The 19,253-nt window shown below is 39.2% G+C and overlaps 2 protein-coding genes across 3 annotated transcripts; one reads left to right on the top strand and one right to left on the bottom strand.

The window, feature by feature from the left end:
- Nucleotides 1-659: 659 nt before the first annotated feature.
- LOC133579164 (uncharacterized) lies at nucleotides 660-9,938 on the bottom strand. 2 transcript variants are annotated; one of them, XM_061933694.1, is made up of 3 exons: nucleotides 9,526-9,938; nucleotides 6,954-7,013; nucleotides 660-2,511 (listed from the first exon to the last, which is right to left on the bottom strand). In XM_061933694.1, exons 1-3 carry the CDS (start codon nucleotides 9,650-9,652, stop codon nucleotides 1,367-1,369), a joined length of 1,332 nt encoding a protein of 443 aa, XP_061789678.1. In that variant the 5' UTR covers nucleotides 9,653-9,938; the 3' UTR covers nucleotides 660-1,366. The 2 variants fall into 2 exon arrangements, with proteins under 2 accessions (XP_061789678.1, XP_061789685.1); XM_061933701.1 differs by lacking the exon at nucleotides 6,954-7,013.
- A 107-nt stretch (nucleotides 9,939-10,045) lies between these two features.
- Nucleotides 10,046-18,905, top strand: LOC133579114 (uncharacterized). The gene is made up of 2 exons (XM_061933646.1): nucleotides 10,046-10,521; nucleotides 16,604-18,905. Exons 1-2 carry the CDS (start codon nucleotides 10,335-10,337, stop codon nucleotides 17,956-17,958), a joined length of 1,542 nt encoding a protein of 513 aa, XP_061789630.1. The 5' UTR covers nucleotides 10,046-10,334; the 3' UTR covers nucleotides 17,959-18,905.
- Nucleotides 18,906-19,253: the final 348 nt, after the last annotated feature.

The raw sequence follows: 19,253 nt of genomic DNA, 5'->3' as shown, positions 1-19,253 counted from the left end.
GAACGGTACTTTGGGCTGTGGGATTGAGTGTGTTGTGCAGGTGTTTGAGTTGTATTGGCGGGTTATATGGACGGGAGGGGGGAGGTGTTTGTTATGCGGGATTAGTTTGTGGCATATTAAATATAAGCCTGGTTGTGTTGTGGCTAATAGAGTATATATATGTCTTGTGTTTATTTACTGTTTTAGTCATTCCCAGCTGAATATCAGGTCCCACCCGCCTCTCACAGCATCTTCCCTATCTGAATCGCTCCCACTGCCCTCTAGTCCTTCACTCTCACTTTCCTCATCCACCAATCTTTCATCCTCGCTCAAATTAATGGGGAAATCATCGCTTTCTCGGTCCGAATCGCTCTCGCTGCTGGTGGCCATGATTGTAAACAATGTGCAGATGTGAGGAGCTCCACAACCTGTGACGTCACGCTATTCGTCTGCTACTTCCGGTACAGGCAAGGCTTTTTTATCAGCGACCAAAAGTTGCGAACTTAATCGTCGATGTTCTCTACTAAATCCTTTCAGCAAAAATATGACAATATCGCGAAATGATCAAGTATGACACATAGAATGGACCTGCTATCCCCGTTGAAATAAGAAACTCACATTTCAGTAGGCCTTTAAACAATAAATAAACAAAAGACATATGACCATTAGTCACAACACAATCAAGGTTATTTTTAATACCACACAAATGAATCCCTCATATTATATATCACCCCACCAACACAACACACTCAACCACACAGTCTGAAGTGCGGTTCACCTCCCAAAGTTTACACCAAAAATATATTACCCCTATAAACTCCCCAAAGTGACATATAGCATGTACTAGCACGAGAAGACAAACTGTTGATGTTTTATTGAGAACATGGAACATTACAGAGGACATAAGGAAATGTGTCTTAAAAAGACTTCATGTTACCAAAACCCCGTCGAACAACTGATTAAAGACTTGTGCTTGAAAAACAGACTTTTAACTTTGAAAAACACAATAACTTGGTTCTCTTGTGCCTATAAAACAGGTGAGCTGCCATTTTGGAAGACAGATTGTTAATTGTAATCAACAAATCACATGTGAGTGTTTTTCCATGACAAATACATACTTGTCCTTTACAGAGGACACCAATGCTTTGCTGGAAGTCTGATCGGGCAGGTTGTGACGTGTTGTTCAATTTTTAATAAAAGTACACAATGTTGCATATTAATGCATGTACTTGACTGACAAAAGCACTAATACAAAATATATAATCTATACATGTAGAAGCATGTTACAAAGATTGTTACACAAACAACAATGTCACATGTTATATGTGCTGATGTTGTTAGAAAGTCAAAATTAAAGTCTTGACAGTTTATTTCAAATCCTGCAGTTTCATTTGCTGCTGCTGTTCTCACCAGCACACTGGTGTTTCTTACACTGGTACTTATAAGAGAATCTTTCACCACACACACTGCAACTCAACACTTTCTCTCCTGGGTGTGTTCTCATGTGTCTTACAAGGTTTGATTGTTCACAAAAGCTTCTGTTGCAAATTGAACAGGAATGTGATTTTTCACCAGTGTGTGTTCTCGTGTGTCTTTTCAAATGTTGACTTTGTGTAAAACCTTTACCACAGGTTGAACAGGAAAAAGGTTTTTCGCCAGTATGTGTTCTCATGTGTACTTCCAAAGTGTTACTTTGTACAAAACCTTTAGTACAGACTGAACAGATAAAATATTTTTCTCCGGCGTGTGTTCTCATGTGTTCTTTCAAATACTGTTTTTTTCTAAAACCTTTACCACAGATTGAACAGATAAAAGGTTTTTCTCCGGTGTGTATTCTCATATGTAATTTTAAATTTTGACTTAGTGCAAATTCTTTATGACATTCTGAGCAGGTAAAGGGTTTTTCTCCAGTGTGTCTTCTTATGTGCACTTTCAGACGACTATGATATTTAAATGTTTTGTCACAGTGAGAACATTTCAAGTGAGTGTTGTCAGTGTGACATGTCTTATCATCTTTAGAGTCTTCATCATCAGTGTCAGGAGAGTGTGACGTTGTGTCCTCACTATCTGATAGTGGAGCTAAGAGCTTGTCGGCTTGTGATCCTCCACAGTGGTCTCCATCAGCTTCTGTTGTCATGTGTTGTGTTGAGTTACTGCTTGGAGGCTCCGCCTCTCTCTTCTCCTCACTTTCACTTTTGACCTCATCATCTTCACTCTTCACAGGCACAACAATCATTGGGAACTCCACCAGTCCTTCAATATGCTCTCCTTCCTGACTGATGTTGTGTTCCTCCTCTTCATCTTTAAAGTGGAGGGTCAGTGGTTCATCCTTGTTCTGTTTAATGTTGGGGGTCAGTGCATCTTTCACTTTCTTTTTAAAGTGTGAGGTTTCTGGCACCTCCTCTTTGCCTTTAAAGTGGGTGTTGAGTGGGTCCTTGTCTTCCTCTTTATAATAAGAGGGCTGTGGCTCCTCCTTCACCATCCTGAAGCTCCACTCCTGTTGCTCAGAGAGAAGATGTTCTTCACAGATGTCTGCAGGACACATTACAATGACTTTTGTTATAAATAAACAGGACTTTTCCTAATGTGTTAGTTTCAACTCTGAAGTGGCACGCAGGGAAAAGGCTGAGCCCACACAAACCCTCATGGTAGCACAAGACATTCTTCTATCCTTCCTGGGTGGGCCCACACAAACACACACACACACATTAACATGCCACACATAGCACCCTCTCCATTTTGTCAGAGTTCCAACAATGAAGTTGTATAGTTCACATACACGCTCCTGTCAAATGAAATATATTAAATATATAGAGATGACATAGACACAATAGGTTGATTGGCAACACCAAATTAGCCCTAGTGTGTGAATGTGAGTGTTAATGTCGTCTGTCTATTTGTGGTGGCCCTGGGAAGAGATGGCGACTTGTCCAGGGTGTACCCCACCTTCCGCCCGAATGCAGCTGAGATAGGCTCCAACACCCCCCGCAACCCCAAAAGGGACAAGCGGTAGTAAATGGATGGATGGATGGACATAGACACATATTTCATAGATTTTCAAAACAACTGACAAATCCGACTGTTAGTATCAGACTGTAAAATACATGATCATCTTTAATGGATTGATCGGTCAAATCATACTGTCACTGACCTACTGATCACATCGAAAGCCGGGGGCGTGGCTTAGAGGTCATAAATCATTTTGATTGATGGGTTTTTGGCTATTTGACAGAGAGTGGGTCCTATATTCTCTTATGGCCCCCACCTGTGGAACAGCCTGCCAGAGAGCCTCAGGGCTGCAGAGACCGATGATATTTTTAAAAAAAGGGCTAAGGACACACCTTTTTAATTAGACTTTTTACTGATCATGTTCAACTCCTGTTTTTTTATTATTCATTGTATTTTTTTTTCTATCAGTGTGTGTGAGAAGTATTGCGAGTAATCCCTCTTAGTGCCATTTTTAATAATGCTTTTGAGGATGTTCCATGTTGCTCTCATATTGTTTTTGTTTCTGTCTAATAATTGACTGTAATATTATTTTATACATGTACGTATTATGCTAGTTAGCTTGTTTTTATACCTTTTGTACTTATTTCTGCTTCTGTAGTTCTTTGTGTTAAACATTTTCTATATCATGTATTCTTACTAGAAGCATTTTAAATATTTGTGTCATCCATGGTTGATTGTTATTTCTCTGCTTTCTACTGAGTTGTTTTCATGGACAATGCTTGTCATAAAGTTTTATGAACGTGTTTAAGAAATGTTCATATGCCTCAACATCATTTTCATTGTACACATTGTCCCAATTTTGCTTTTCTGGCTCATTTTTGAAAGCAATCATCATCTTCTCTGTGCATGGTCTTAAAAATGTATTTTTGTCTTCCATGTTCTTCTTCTTGTAGTTTCCATCATATATTGCGAAAACTGGCAGATGATCACTAATGTCGGTTATAAGTAGACCACTTGTAGTGTTATCAAAATTCAAAATTCTAAGTTAATGATTATTTGCAAAAAAAACCAAGTTTCTCAGTTGGAACATTAAATATCTTGTCTTCGCAGTCTATTCAATTGAATATAAATTGAAAAAGATTTGAAAATCATTGTATTCTGTTTTTACTATAGTATTATATTTTATTATATTGTTCATCTGCATAATAAAAACAATTATTACTGATGTTGGAGAAAACATTTGTATCTGGATCTATGTCATTTTTCCAAATCTTGTTTTTTGTGATCTTTGTTGCAGAAGTTTTTCAGTTCCATATTTTTTTGTTCAACAATCTGTAGTTATTCTCCGGTGTGGACGACTCAAATGTGGCATTTTTCCTCAAATCCTCAGTGCTTTGTTTTTATTTTGTTATTGTCAATAAGGCTGTGTGTGTGTGTGTGTGTGTGTGTGTGTGTGTGTGTGTGTGTGTGTGTGTGTGTGTGTGTGTGTGTGTGTGTGTGTGTGTGTGTGTGTGTGTGTGTGTGTGTGTGTGTGTGTGTGTGTGTGCGTGCGTGCGTGCGTGCGTGCGTGCGTACGTGCGTGCGTGTGAGCGGGTCTAGTCAGGTTTTTCAAGATTCAAGATTCAAGATTGTTTATTGTCATGTGCACAGTTAAACAAACAGTTTGCCGTACAATGAAAATCTTACTTTCCTAGTCCACCCTTCAACAAGTCACACGGTACTTAACTCAAATAAAAACAAAAATAAAAATGTATATACAAGGCACAGTAAGTAACATTACATTATTATACATTGATCTTACAAGTTTGTCAAATTATCGGCCTATTTCTAAATTACCTTTTGTGTCAAAAATTTTGGAGAAATGTGTTTTGGCGCAACTGTAGCCTTTTTTAGATGAAAATAGCACTATAGATCCATTTCAGTCTGGATACAAAGCTTTGCACAGTACTGAATCTGCACTTTTAAAGGTTTTTAATGATTTGCTTTTAATGTCTGATTCTGGCAGCTCTGCCATTTTAGTGCTTTTAGATCTTACAGCTGCCTTTGACACAGTCCACCACACAATTATTTTAGATCGCCTGAGAGACTGTGTGGGTGTCAAGGGGACTGCATTAGAGTGGTTCAGATCCTACCTGTCAGAAAGGTCCTTCTCTATCAGGCTGGGGGACGCCACCTCTTCTTCTGCTCCGCTTTACTGTGGTGTCCCCCAGGGATCTTTTTTAGGCCCCATCCTGTTCGCTCTATATCTCCTCCCGATTGGAGAGATTTTTAAGAGGCATGGAGTGTCTTATCACTTTTATGCAGACGACTGCCAAATTTATATGCCTATTTCAAAAGGCCACGGCCCCCTGACACCCCTTCTCAACTGTCTATGCGACGTCAAGGCTTGGTTAGCCCAGAATTTTAAAATAATGAATGAGGGAAAAACGGAAATTTTAGTTTTTGGTTTGGCCCTCACTGACTTGGGACCATTGCAAAATTATGTGCGTCCCAAAGTCACCAGCCTTGGCGTCACTATAGACAGCGATTTTAAACTTGACAAACAAGTCAATGGCGTTTTAAAATCGTGTTTTTATCATCTTCGTCTTTTAGCAAAGGTAAAACCGTTTTTATCTTTTAACCTTTTTGAACAAGTCGTGCATGCTTTTATTTCAAGTCGCCTGGACTACTGCAATGCACTTTATGCTGGCATTAGCCAAAAAGCTCTCTCCCGGTTGCAGTTAGTCCAGAACGCGGCAGCACGACTTTTAACAGGGGCCAGGAGACGCCAGCATATAACCCCAATCCTTAAGAGTCTGCACTGGCTCTCTGTTCATCTTAGAATTGATTTTAAAACCTTGCTGTTTGTTTTTAAAGCTTTACATGGACTGGCACCTCATTATATCTCGGACCTTATCCAAACTTACAATCCTGCGCGCGCTCTGAGGTCCGAGAGCCAGCTCCAGCTCGTGGTGCCCAAGACGAGACTTAAAACCAGGGGAGACAGGGCCTTCTCTGTGGCCGAGCCTAAGCTCTGGAACACTCTGCCCCTCCATGTTCAAACTGCTCCCACAGTGGAGTGTTTTAAGTCTTGTCTTAAGACCCACTTTTATTCTCTGGCTTTTAACACTACGTGAGTTGTGTGGTCCTCTGTGGTCTTCTGTGTTTTTAAAATTTTGATTTCTATTTACTGTTTTAATTGGTTTTACCCTTTAAAATCGTTTTTAATCATATTTATTTTATAATGTTTTTAATTGTTTTTAATATTGTTGTGCAGCACTTTGGAAACATTTTGTTGTTTAAATGTGCTATATAAATAAAGTGGATTGGATTGGATTATTGCACATTCTGATTGACAGTCAATAGTATAAATATGGAGGTGACATTGGGTCACAGCAGCAGTTAAAGTGTCTTTAGTGATCAAATGTGAAAAGTGTCTACAGTGATGGTTCACAGTTCGGGGGTAGCTAACATTCACAAGTTAGCATTCACAAGCCTGATGGCCTGTGGGTAGAAACTGTTTGTCAGTCTCGTAGTCCTGGATTTCAGGCTCCTGTATCGTCTGCCTGATGGTAGGAGGCTGAAGAGACTGTGCTGGGGGTGTGTACTGTCCTTTATGATGTTGTGTGCTCTCCTGTTGGCCCTGGTAGTGTACATGTCCTGTAGTGGGGGGGAAGGCTGCTCCTGATATGTACTGAGCAGTTTTAATCACTCGCTGGAGTGCCTTCCTGTCCTTAGCAGTGCAGTTTCCATACTAGACCGTGATTGAGCTGGTAAGGACACTCTCAACCGTACTTCTATAGAAGTTGCTGAGAATTTTGGGTGGCATGCCAAATTTTCTCAGCCTTCTTAGGAAGTACAGTCGCCGCTGGGTTTTCTTTATTGTTTGTTGGGTGTTGTGATCCCAGGTGAGGTCCTCGCTGATGTGGGTTTCGAGGAATTTAAAGGTTTTCACTCATACGTATTAAAGGGGTCATACTATTATGGATGTTCTAAATCGCTTCAGGACGTGCCGTTTTGTGGGCGGTCTTATTTACGTGGCTCACCTTCGACAGCGTCTTCTCCCCGCCATCTTTGTTGTAGCGGTGTAGCGTGCAAGGACGGGACTGGAAGAAGTGTCAAAAGATGGAGCCTTTTAAATGACATTCAGACTTTAATTAAATCAATTGCAATCGTGTGCACAATATATATTATTGGTTAATTATTTTTGTTTTTGTTTTACTTTTGTAGCTGTATGTAGAAACGGCACTGCTGGAGTGGCAGCTGGTTGCATCGGCTCTGCTCTTTTAATGTCTTTAATGTCCTTTGTGTTCTTTGATGTTTCCCTCTTACACACATGTTTATGTGTGCTATGTCTATGAGGGTTTCCCCCCCCCCTGGGCCTCACTCTGAACCCCCTCCCGAGGGCCCCAGGCTTAGACGGAATATTGTATTTTAATATTACTCACCTAGTTTCTCGTAAGTAAAACATGTGTGCTTGTCTTACATAGAGATAGTGAATGATTAGAACACTTTAAAAAGTGCAGTTCCCCTTAACATTAGAACATAGAACAAACATGTATCATGTAACAAGAAACATGAATGTGATTAAATAATCTTAATACTGCCCTGACGCCATGATTATGTTCAGGATTTCCCTTTTAAAGGGCAAAGTCCTCCCAGGTTATTTTGTCCTATTAAAGGCCTACTGAAACCCACTACTACCGACCACGCAGTCTGATAGTTTATATATCAATGAGGAAATCTTAACATTGCAACACATGCCAATATGGCTTACTAAAGTGCAATTTTAAATTTCGCGCAAAATATCCTGCTGAAAACGTCTCGGTATGATGACGCCTGCACGTGACGTCACGGATTGTAGAGGACATTTTGGGACAGCATGGTGGCCAGCTATTAAGTCGTCTGTTTTCATCCCAAAATTCCACAGTATTCTGGACATCTGTGTTGGTGAATCTTTTGCAATTTGTTCAATGAACAATGGAGACAGCAAAGAAGAAAGCTGTAGGTGGGAAGCGGTGTATTGCGGCAGGTGTTGTGCCGGATAACGCACCCCCGCCGTAGAATGCACCCCCTGACTGTTGTGCCGGATAACACAGCCGGTGTTTCATTGTTTACATTCCCGGAAGATGACAGTCAAGCTTTACCATTGGCATGTGGAGAACTGGGACAACAGAGACTCTTACCAGGAGGACTTTGAGTTGGATGCGCAGACGCGGTACCGTGAGTATGCATGCAGCTGCGGCTTCCAAACATTTGATCGCTTGCCCGTACGTGCGTGCCGCTATGTTCATGTCACATACGTAACTTTGGGGACTTTGGGGAAATGTATGTGCTGTATGAACTTTGGGGAGTTGAACGGTACTTTGGGCTGTGGGATTGAGTGTGTTGTGCAGGTGTTTGAGTTGTATTGGCGGGTTATATGGACGGGAGGGGGGAGGTGTTTGTTATGCGGGATTCATTTGTGGCATATTAAATATAAGCCTGGTTGTGTTGTGGCTAATGTCTTGTGTTTATTTACTGTTTTAGTCATTCCCAGCTGAATATCAGGTCCCACCCGCCTCTCATAGCATCTTCCCTATCTGAATCGCTCCCACTGCCCTCTAGTCCTTCACTCTCACTTTCCTCATCCACAAATCTTTCATCCTCGCTCAAATTAATAGGGAAATCGTCGCTTTCTCGGTCCGAATCGCTCTTGCTGCTGGTGGCCATGATTGTAAACAATGTGCGGATGTGAGGAGCTCCACAACCTGTGACGTCACACGCACATTGTCTGCTACTTCCGGTACAGGCAAGGCTTTTTTATCAGCGACCAAAAGTTGCAAACTTTATCGTCGATGTTCTCTACTAAATCTTTTCAGCAAAAATATGGCAATATTGCGAAATGATCAAGTATGACACATAGAATGGACCTGCTATCCCTGTTTAAATAAGAAAATCGGATTTCAGTAGGCCTTTAACTATCTGTAAAAGTGATGAGACTAGAATTGAAGTTTAACAATTTATTCTACAAATGGACTGGGGTATGTAACTCATCTTTACGGGTAATTCAATTCGACAGAACACGACAACCACGTGGTTGCAAGACCACGTTGCAAGTACCAGACGGAATGCATCATCCATCCATCCATCCATTTTCTACCGCTTATTCCCGTTGGGGTGGCGGGGGGCGCTGGAGCCTATCTCAGCTACAATCGGGCGGAAGGCGGGGTACACCCTGGACAAGTCGTCCCCTCATCGCAGGGCCAACACAGATAGACAGACAACATTCACACTCACATCCACACACTAGGGTTAATTTAGTGTTGCCAATCAACTTATCCCCAGTTGCATGTCTTTGGAGGTGGGAGGAAGCCGGAGTACCCGGAGGGAACCCACGCAGTCACGGGGAGAACATGCAAACTCCACACAGAAAGATCCCGAGCCCGGGATTGAACCCAAGACTACTCAGGACCTTCGTATTGTGAGGCAGATGCACTAACCCCTCTTCCACCGTGAAGCCCTGGAATGCATCATCCTCACAAGACAACCAAACCTCTTATACACAATATATTGAAGAATCGCGTTAATACTGAAATATAAAGTTAGTAAACATGTGAGAGTAAGAAGTAAACAAACCTGTTCTGTGTAACACAACTCGATGATGTTTCTTATAATAAACATCCAGTAGTTGATGTTGTCGCTCCTTCTCCTCTTTTGTTGGACAAAGTTCTTCCTCGTACTTTGCTATCGTTCTTTCGCACATTTTCACACAATCACAACACTTGACACTCACATTTGATCTCTACTTAGCGATGTGTTGATAACTTCCGCGTCTTTTTGTCAGCAGCTAACAAGCTAAGCTAACTAGCGAGCTAAGCTAACTAACAAGCAAAGATAGCAGGAGAAGCGGCACAGTGCTTCTAGCGCATCGAGACGATTTGATCCTTAAATAAAGAATCAAAGATGTATTTTATACGACGTCAATATTTCAAACTGGAGAACAAATAATAAGACTGACTTATTAGCGTCCTGCGCTTTTTTTTCCTCCGTCGAAGTACTTTCACGACATTTAGCACGCTTGACGTTACAAGGCAGTACTGCTCATAGACATCCCACTGCCTTGTAACGTCAAGCGTGCTAACTGTCGTGGAAGCAATTCGACAGAGGAAAAAAAGCGCAGGACGCTAATAAGTCAGTCTTATTATTTGTTCTCCAGTTTGAAATATTTACGTCGTATAAAATACATCTTTGATTATTTATTTAAGGATCAAATCGTCTCGATGCGCTAGAAGCACTGTGCCGCTTCTCGTGCTGTCTTTGCTTGTTAGTTAGCTTAGCTCGCTAGTTAGCTTAGCTTGTTAGCTGCTAACAGAAGACACAGAAGTTATCAACACATCGCTAAGTAGAGATCAAGTGTGAGAGTAAAGTGTTGTGATTGTGTGAAAATGTCGACATTACAAATGTTGAGAGCGTTGGTGGATCAGCGACTAACTGCTGCCGTTGAAGAAATATTTGTAGTGTTAGAAAGAACGATAGCAGAATACGAGGCGGAACTTTCTAGAACAATTGAAGAGAACAATCAACTGCGGGACGCTGTTTTCAAGAAACATCGAGTTGTGTTACACAGAACAGGTTTGTTTACTTCTTACTCTCACATGTTTACTAACTTTATATTTGACGAATAACAAGAAAATGATATTTGTAATATATAATATAATCACAATGACCAGTGGTGGAACAAGTCAGATCTGGGCCGGGGGTGGGCCCCATGACGGGGCACCCTAAAACCAAATAATAAAGCTAATTCTAACATCATTTTACAAACACACACATGCCTCTCTGGGTTTATCGCCAACAATCTTTAACCAGGTTTTAAAAAGTTTGCCAGCCATTTTTATGAAATTTGCATTTTCCCGACATGTATTCATTTTCTCACTTTCACCACAGCATCAACCCGTTCACAGGATGTAGAAAAATTATCAAAGGGGATCTGATTTATTTATTTATTTTGCCTATCATTCACAGTCCTTATGTAAGACAATAATATGTTTTTATTTTTTATGCATTCTAAGTCGCAAACAAACGTTAGCAAAACCTATCTTAATTCTAACAATGGAGTCAATGGGAGCGCCTCTATTCCGCTCACTAAGCCCCCTAAATAAGGATTAGTTGATCAATATAATATACCTAGAAGTTATTATTTTAATGCTATCTCTTTAAAATATGCTGTAAAAATGCATATCCCCTGGAAATGTGAATGATTGATGGATCCTACATGTAAAGCGACTTTGGGTACTTAGAAAAGCGCTATATAAATCCCAGTTATTATTATTATTATTATAATAGCCACAAACTGGAGGATACATTTTTAATCAGGATAACCTTTAAAAAATAGTTTCAAGGTTTTATGGAATTTTCCAGGGTGTACCCCGCCTTCCGCCCCCCTGTGACCCCAAAAGGGACAAGAGGTAGAAAATGGATGGATGGATGGATGGATATAAAAAGACACATCATAGAATGATATTTATATCCTTTAGATACATTAAAGATAAACTTGAGTTAATGAAACATGTAGAATAGATTGTGTTTTACACCCTCTTTTGTTTAACAAGGGTACAGCTAGGGCTGGACCATTATGGCAACAATAATAATCACCATTATTAGGGCCCGCATGGCCCATTGCATAAGGACTCCCACAGGGAGTCCTTATGCAATGGGACATAAGGACCTATTGAATTTGTAAGGTTTTATTCTTTATTCTTTATTCTTCCGCCGCCACATTAAACTGTAATTTGACCCACTTAACATGCTTCAAAACTCACCATATTTGACCCACACATCAGGACCTGTGAAAATTGCCTTTTTTTTTAAAAACCGAACCACAAAACTCAAAATTGCGCTCTAGCGCCCCCTAGGAAAAAAAAAACTAGACTGTAACTCCCACTAGGAAGGTCGGAGAGACATGAAACAAAAACCTCTATGTAGGTGTGATTTAGACCTACATTTCATAATAGTACATTCTCGGGCTAAAATCAACAGGAAGTTGGCAATTCCCCCTTCAAGACAAAAAAGTACTAAAAACAGTCACTTTTGCCTCTTTGAGCTGTAATTTGACCCCCTTAACATGCTTCAAAACTCACCAAACTGAACGCACACATCAGGACTGGCAAAAATTGTGATCTAATAAAAAACCTAAGCCCAAATCTCAAAATTGTGCTCTAGCGCAATTTTTTAATAAAACGCACAAAAAATTGCTCCTCGGATGAAAAAACTGACAAAACTGCCTGTAACTCCCACTGGGAAGGTCGGAGAGACATGAAACAAAAACCTTTATGTAGGTCTCACTTAGGCCTACATTTCATAAATTGACAACCCCCAGCAAAAATCAACAGGAAGTTTGCTATTCCCCCTTCAAAACAAAATTTTTGTAAAAAACGGTCACCTTTCTTCAAAATCTATCTCCTCTGAGCGCGTTTGTCGTTTCGGCTTCAAACTAACACAGGAGAGAGATTAAACCCTTGTGTATAAAATAACAGAACAGCGTTTTAATACCTGCTCCGGTTTTGATTTTATGACCCTTCAAAGACCAGCTGCGCTGATGCTGCTGCGCTGCTGTTTTTTTAAGATGGCTGCTTAAAAGCAGGAAGCACCAGCGTGCCTACACAATGCAGACAAGGTAGGTACACTAGACAAAAGTATTGGGACACTTATGACTACCACCGGACAAAAGTATTAGGACACTTAGGCCGAAAACTGGACAAAAGTATTGGGACACTTAGGCCGAAAACTGGACAAAAGTATTGGGACACTTGGGACTACAACTTGACAAAAGTATTGGGACACTTAGGACTACAACTTGCCAAAAGTATTGGGACACTTGGGACTAAAACTGGACAAAAGTATTGGGACACTTAGGACTAGCACCTGCCAAATACGCGGGCCAGACCAACGCTGCTTGCAGCTTTAATTTTTGATTGATATTGTAATCACGATTAATTACACGATTAATCATTAATATGAAAACACCAGTATTTATTTTACTACCAAAACTCAACTTAAAATATAGTTTTTTAAAAACGGTTATTAGTTAGTAACAAATAAACCACAACAAGTAACATAATAGTAAAAATAAATGTAAACAACACTGGCAATATAAAAAACAATAACATTTAGTTTTTAGTTTTGATTGTTTTTAGTTCCATTTTTTACCTTTTACTCGTATTTTACTACTATTTAAGTGTGTGCTTTTTTTTTGTCAAATAAGAATGTATAAAATGTTTCATTAAGTGCAGAATCTCTCACATTTATTGGTGCAATAGTGACAATCATTGGTACTTTAACTTTAACTTAATACATCTTTGGACAATTTTGACCAGTACTTTGGGTCAAAGCATAATAATTGTGTAAATGCATCAATAAGTTGATTATGCTTGTGTGAGGTGCTTTTTTGAAACCTTTATTTTGTCAGTGCAGTCAGACCTATTATTGTGCGGGGGGGGGGGGGATGAATTTTTTTCCACTCACAAAGATTCCAAACGTCCAGATTTTTAACCACTGAGTTGTAGTTGTATTTTTGATGTTCAGTTGGACGACCAGAGGGATTAGTTGTCACGACAGCTAACTTTATCTTCTTACATCTCAACCATCCTCCATTGCAGCAGATACAATACATTTCTTACAAGTATTATTATCACTGAAGGATAGTAGAACGAGGCTAAACATGCTACACACAAAGGACGGGCAAGCTATGAGCTAAGCTAGCCGCTAAACTAGCTTGAAACTAGAAGAAATAAGTGCTTAATAATTTTTCCCATTCAAAATGATTTGGCCGTTTTTCAAACTTCCACCATTTCCACTTTTTTTCAGCCGATTCAAATCATTCCACCTTCAACATATTCCACTAATCCTGGACATTCACACTATCATTTGTCCAAGTTCCAATAAGTTCCAGGAATACCCAGAATTCCCGTTTTTTCCAAACACTTTTTTTCCACCTTTTTTTCTGTCGACCACATTTTTCAACCCACTTCAACCGTTCCACCGGAAAATCATTCCTCTTAATTAGGACAAAAAAACTAAGTTGTTTTTTTCTCTGGAAAAACTCCCGGTTTTACCGAAATTCCAGGAATTCCATAATACTATTTCCCAACAAAAAAATGTTGCTACTTCAACATTTCTCGACCGATTTGAAAAATTCCAACACCAACCATTCACTCATTCAGAACAGTCACATTGTTTAGCATTTTCAAAGAAAATTCCGCTTTTCCCAAAATTCCCAAATTTCCATGAAATTCTCATTGAAATAAATGGGACATTTTTCAAAGTTCCACAACTCCAACATTTTTCATCCGATTCAAACCGTTCCAACTTCAAACTGTTCAGCCTATTTGGTAATCACAGGCTTTTCCTTGACAAATTCCAAAAATTCACAAAATTTCACGTTTTCCGGGACATTTTTCCCCATTCAAAATGAATTAGTCATTTTTCAAAATTCCACAATTTAAAATTTTTTTCAAACGATTCAAACCATTCCACCTTCAACATATTCCACTAATTCTGGAAATTGAAATGATCAGTTTTCCGAGTAAAATTTTTTTTCCAAGAATTCTCCTTTTTTCCAACCCTTTTTTCTGTTGACAGCATTTTTCAAGCCAATTCAACCGTTCCACCGTCAAATCATTCCTCTTAATCAGGACAGAAAACAAAGTTCTTTTTTTAACTGGAAAAATTCCCGTTTCTTGAAATTCCAGGAATTCCATAATACCATTTCTCAATTCAAAATGTTACGACTTCAACACTTCTCAACTGATTAGAAAAATTCCAACACCAACCATTTTAACTCATTCAGAACATTCACATTTTTTAGCCTTTTCAAAAAAATTCCCGCTTTCCCCGAAATTCTCAAAAAATTCCATGAAATTCCCATTGAAAGGAATACAATGACAGTTCCACAACTCCCACATTTTTCATCGATTCAAACCGTTCCAACTTCAAAATATTCAGTGTGTTCAGGAATTGTGTTCTCCCTTTCAACACTTATTAAAATAAATTCCCAGTCTTTAGGGACATTTTCCCCATTCAAAATGAATTATCCATTTTTCAAACTTCCACAATTCCCACATTTTTCAAACCATTCCACCTTTAACACATTCATCCTGGAAATTCAAACAACCATTTTTCCACTTTCAAGAAATTTCCAGGAATTCCCGTTTTTTTCTAACCTTATTTCCAACCTTCTTTAGTGCAATAAAGTTAAAGTTAAAGTACCAATGATTGTCACACACACACTAGGTGTGGCGAAATTATTCTCTGCATTTGACCCATCACCCTTGATCACCCCCTGGGAGGTGAGGGGAGCAGTGGGCAGCAGCAGTGGGCAGCAGCAGTGGGCAGCAGCGGTGGCCGCGCCCGGGAATCATTTTGTGGTGATTTAACCCCCAATTGCAACCCTTGATGCTGAGTGCCAAGCAGGGAGGTAATGGGTCCCATTTTTATAGTCTTTGGTATGACTCGGCCGGGGTTTGAACTCACAACCTACCGATCTCAGGGCGGACACTCTAACCACTAGGCCACTGAGTAGGTAATGACTCCTTTCCCATTGTTCAACCCATTTAAATTGTTCCACTGTAAAAACATTTCTTTAAGTCAGGACAAAAAACCAAGTTGGTTTAAGAACTTCAAAAATTCCCAGTTTTCCCGAAATTCAAACTCTTCAACATTCAAACCATTCCAACATTAAAACTATTATTACATTCATACTACATTCTGTCAGCATTTCAGTTCAACTTCAGCATTGGAGCATTCACACACAATTTTCTTCAGGAATTGCTTCATCTAATTATTAATAATAATAATAATATTAATAATGGATTAGATTTTATATAGCGCTTTTCTAGACACTGAAAGCGCTTCACAGAGAAGTGAGAACCCATCATTCATTTTTACAACTCATTCATTCATCATTCATTCACCGGTGTGAGCGGCACCGGGGGGGCAAGGGTGAAGTGTCCTGCCCAAGGACACAACGGCAGCGAATATTAGTATCATTATAATTAAATGTAGCTTACCACATTGAATGTGTGGACTGCATGAATGATGCTTTCTCAGTTCTCACTCTAACGCAATTTGAGTGTCTAGAAACGCACTAAATTAATCAAATCCATTATTACTATTATTAATAAGGTAAACAAGTTATCTTTTGAAGGAGTAGTCAGTAATCTGATTACTTCTTCCCAGTTTAACTGTGACAACAGTATCTAAATGAAAGCAAAACAGATGTCATCTTTTTTGGCCAACGTGTTGACTGTGCTCATGCTATTTTTTGAGCAGACATGTCTCTAAAGATACATGTGAAAATCACTGTAATTATTGTCCACCAGCAGGGGGAGCTCATCACCAGTACTACTGTGTGGAGGCTGGCATGTGGTACATTATTTCGTGTGTGTGTATGACTTATTCAGAGGGAGAGCAGCACACTAGTATGGATTGCAGGAATGACTTTTAGGATGTTTTCATATGAATAAGGTGGATTGGATGTTGGCCTGGGAAGGCATTCCCCTGAAGGCCTTCTTCATGTGCCAGGTGGAAGTACCCTGACTGCTGTGAGGGGAAACTGAGGAGATTGTGAGATCATTTGTTGGTGCAGGAGAATGTCTCATGTGACTGAGCAAAGCTGTACTTTTCTAAAGAATGTTTGTGTTCTCCTGTCCCGCAGACGTCGAAGAAGAATATCTTCTTCATGAGCTGGAAGAAGAGCCACAGCCCCACCACATTAAAGAGGAAGAAGAGGTACCACATTCCCATCACATTAAAGAAAGAGGGGAGGATCCACAGCCCCCCCATATTAAAGAGGACCACGAGACACCACAGACCAATAGTGTTAAACTGACCCTTCACATTAAAGGTCAAGCGGAGGACCCACTGATCTTACACATCAAAAATAAAGAGGGGGACCCAATGACCCCTCATTTTAAGGAGCAAGAGAACCCGCTGACCCCTCACATTAAAGAGGAAAAGGAGGACCCACTGAACCCCTACTTTAAAGAGGAAGAGGAGGACCTAGAGCCGCTACACATTAAAGAGGAAGAGGAGGAACACTACATCAGTCAGCCTAAATGGTTGGAGGAGTTCCCAGTGACTGGTGTCCCTGTGAAGAGTGAAGATGATGAGGTCAAAGGTGAAAGTGAGGAGAAGAGAGAGGCGGAGCCTCCAAGCAGCAGCTCAACACAACACATGACAACAGAAGCTGATGGAGACCACTGTGGAGGATCACAAGCAGACAAGCTCTTAGCTCCACTATCAGATAGTGAGGACACAACGTCACACTCTCCTGACACTGATGATGAAGACTCTAAAGATGATAAGACATGTCACACTGACAACACTCACTTGAAATGTTCTCACTGTGACAAAACTTTTAAATACCATAGTCTTCTGAAAAGACACATGAGAAGACACACTGGAGAAAAACCTTTTTCTTGCTCAGAATGTGGTAAATGTTTAGTAACAAGTTGCAATTTGAAAGTACACATGATGAGAACACACACCGGAGAAAAGCCTTTTATCTGTTCACTCTGTGGTAAAGGTTATGTACAAAGTCACAATTTGAAAGTACACATGAGAACACACACTGGTGAAAAACCTTTTTCTTGTTCAATCTGTGGTAAAGGTTTTGCACAAAGTTCATCTTTGGTAAAACACAGAAGAAGACACACTGGAGAAAAACCTTTTTCTTGTTCAATCTGTGGTAAAGGTTTTGTACAAAGTAACAATTTGAAAGTACACATGAGAACGCACAGTGATGAAAAACCGTTTTCCTGTTCAACCTGTGGTAAAAGTTTTAGAGAAAGTAAATGTTTGAAAATACACACGAGAACACACACTGGTGAAAAACCTTTCACATGTTCAATCTGCAACAGAAGCTTTTGTGAACGATCAAACCTTGTAGCACACATGAGAACACACACAGGAGAGAAAGTGTTGAGTTGTTGTGTGTGTGGTGAAAGATTCTCTTATAAGTACCAGTATAAGAAACACAAGTGTGCTGGTGAGAACAGCAGCAGCAAATGAAACGGCAGGATTTGAAATAAACTGTCAAGACTTTAATTTTGACTTTCCAACAACATCAGCACATATAACATGTGTGACATTGTTGTTTGTGTAACAATGCTGTAACATGCTTCTATATTTATACACCCATTTTTCCCCCCAGTCCATTACATGCATTAATATGCAACGTTGTGTACTTTTATATTAATATAAAATATTACAAGAACAATTTTACTAAAAAGGTCAGTGCATCCAAAACAGTACAAAACATGTGATTTATTCAATTAACATTTAGTGTATATACCTTTTATACAATACCATTTCCTTTTAAAATGTGTGGCTTTATGTGTTACATTATTTGTGTAACACAATTTTAATATGCTTCTACATTTATAGATTAGATATTTTGTACATGCATTAATATGCAACATTGTGTACTTTATTAAAAATTGAACAGAACAATTTGACTGAAAAGGTGAGAGTAAACAGTACAATACATATTTTACATACATTAAACAATTTTAAGTGTATATATATATATATTCATCATACAATATTAGACTTATTCATAATAGTGTTTTTTTTATAGGTGTTTGAAATATTGAAGTGTTGCATATTGTTATTTCTAATTATTAATCATCCCATAGATTAGCACCTTTATATGATATACATATGTACTGGTTCACATCTGAAACATCTTCTGGACCACTTCAGGAAGCATATTGTTATTTACTTTATACATCATTTGAACAGTTGTCTTTTATACAGTTTTAAAATGTGACTTTATGAGTCATTTGTTGGGTCTCTATAATCATTTTTATTAATTATCTTTATTACGCTCTTTTGTAATATGATGATTGTGTTGTGATTGTTTTATATGTATGTACCCAGACCTTTATGCAATATAAAAGTGAGAGAAAATGACTGAATTGTTTGTGGAAGGATGGTTTTGTTTTTACAAACTTACATTTGTGGATAAAATAAAATAAATCCATTATTGTGTTTTAAACATTTTGTACGTTTTTGTTTCTTTTTTAACATCCCCAAAACAATATCAATATAAGAAAACACGTTTGGAGTGTCAGGCAAAAGCCAATATTTACTTTGCATACATTCATAAAATAAACTGTTTATTTTGTTTCGCTATCACAGAGAGAACAAGTTTTGTCTTCAATTGCAAAACAACATCCTGAAATTATTTAACATTACCAGACACGTGAGTACACACACTGGAGAGAAATCTTTTACTTGCTCTGTTTGTAAAAATAGTTTCTCCAGAAAGCGTAACATGACCACACACATGAGCATACATACTG

Source organism: Nerophis lumbriciformis, linkage group LG03, assembly GCF_033978685.3.
Source record: "Nerophis lumbriciformis linkage group LG03, RoL_Nlum_v2.1, whole genome shotgun sequence".
Lineage (NCBI taxonomy): Eukaryota > Metazoa > Chordata > Actinopteri > Syngnathiformes > Syngnathidae > Nerophis > Nerophis lumbriciformis.
Note: the sequence above shows the minus strand (reverse complement) of the source record. Positions and strands in the feature narration are given on the sequence as shown.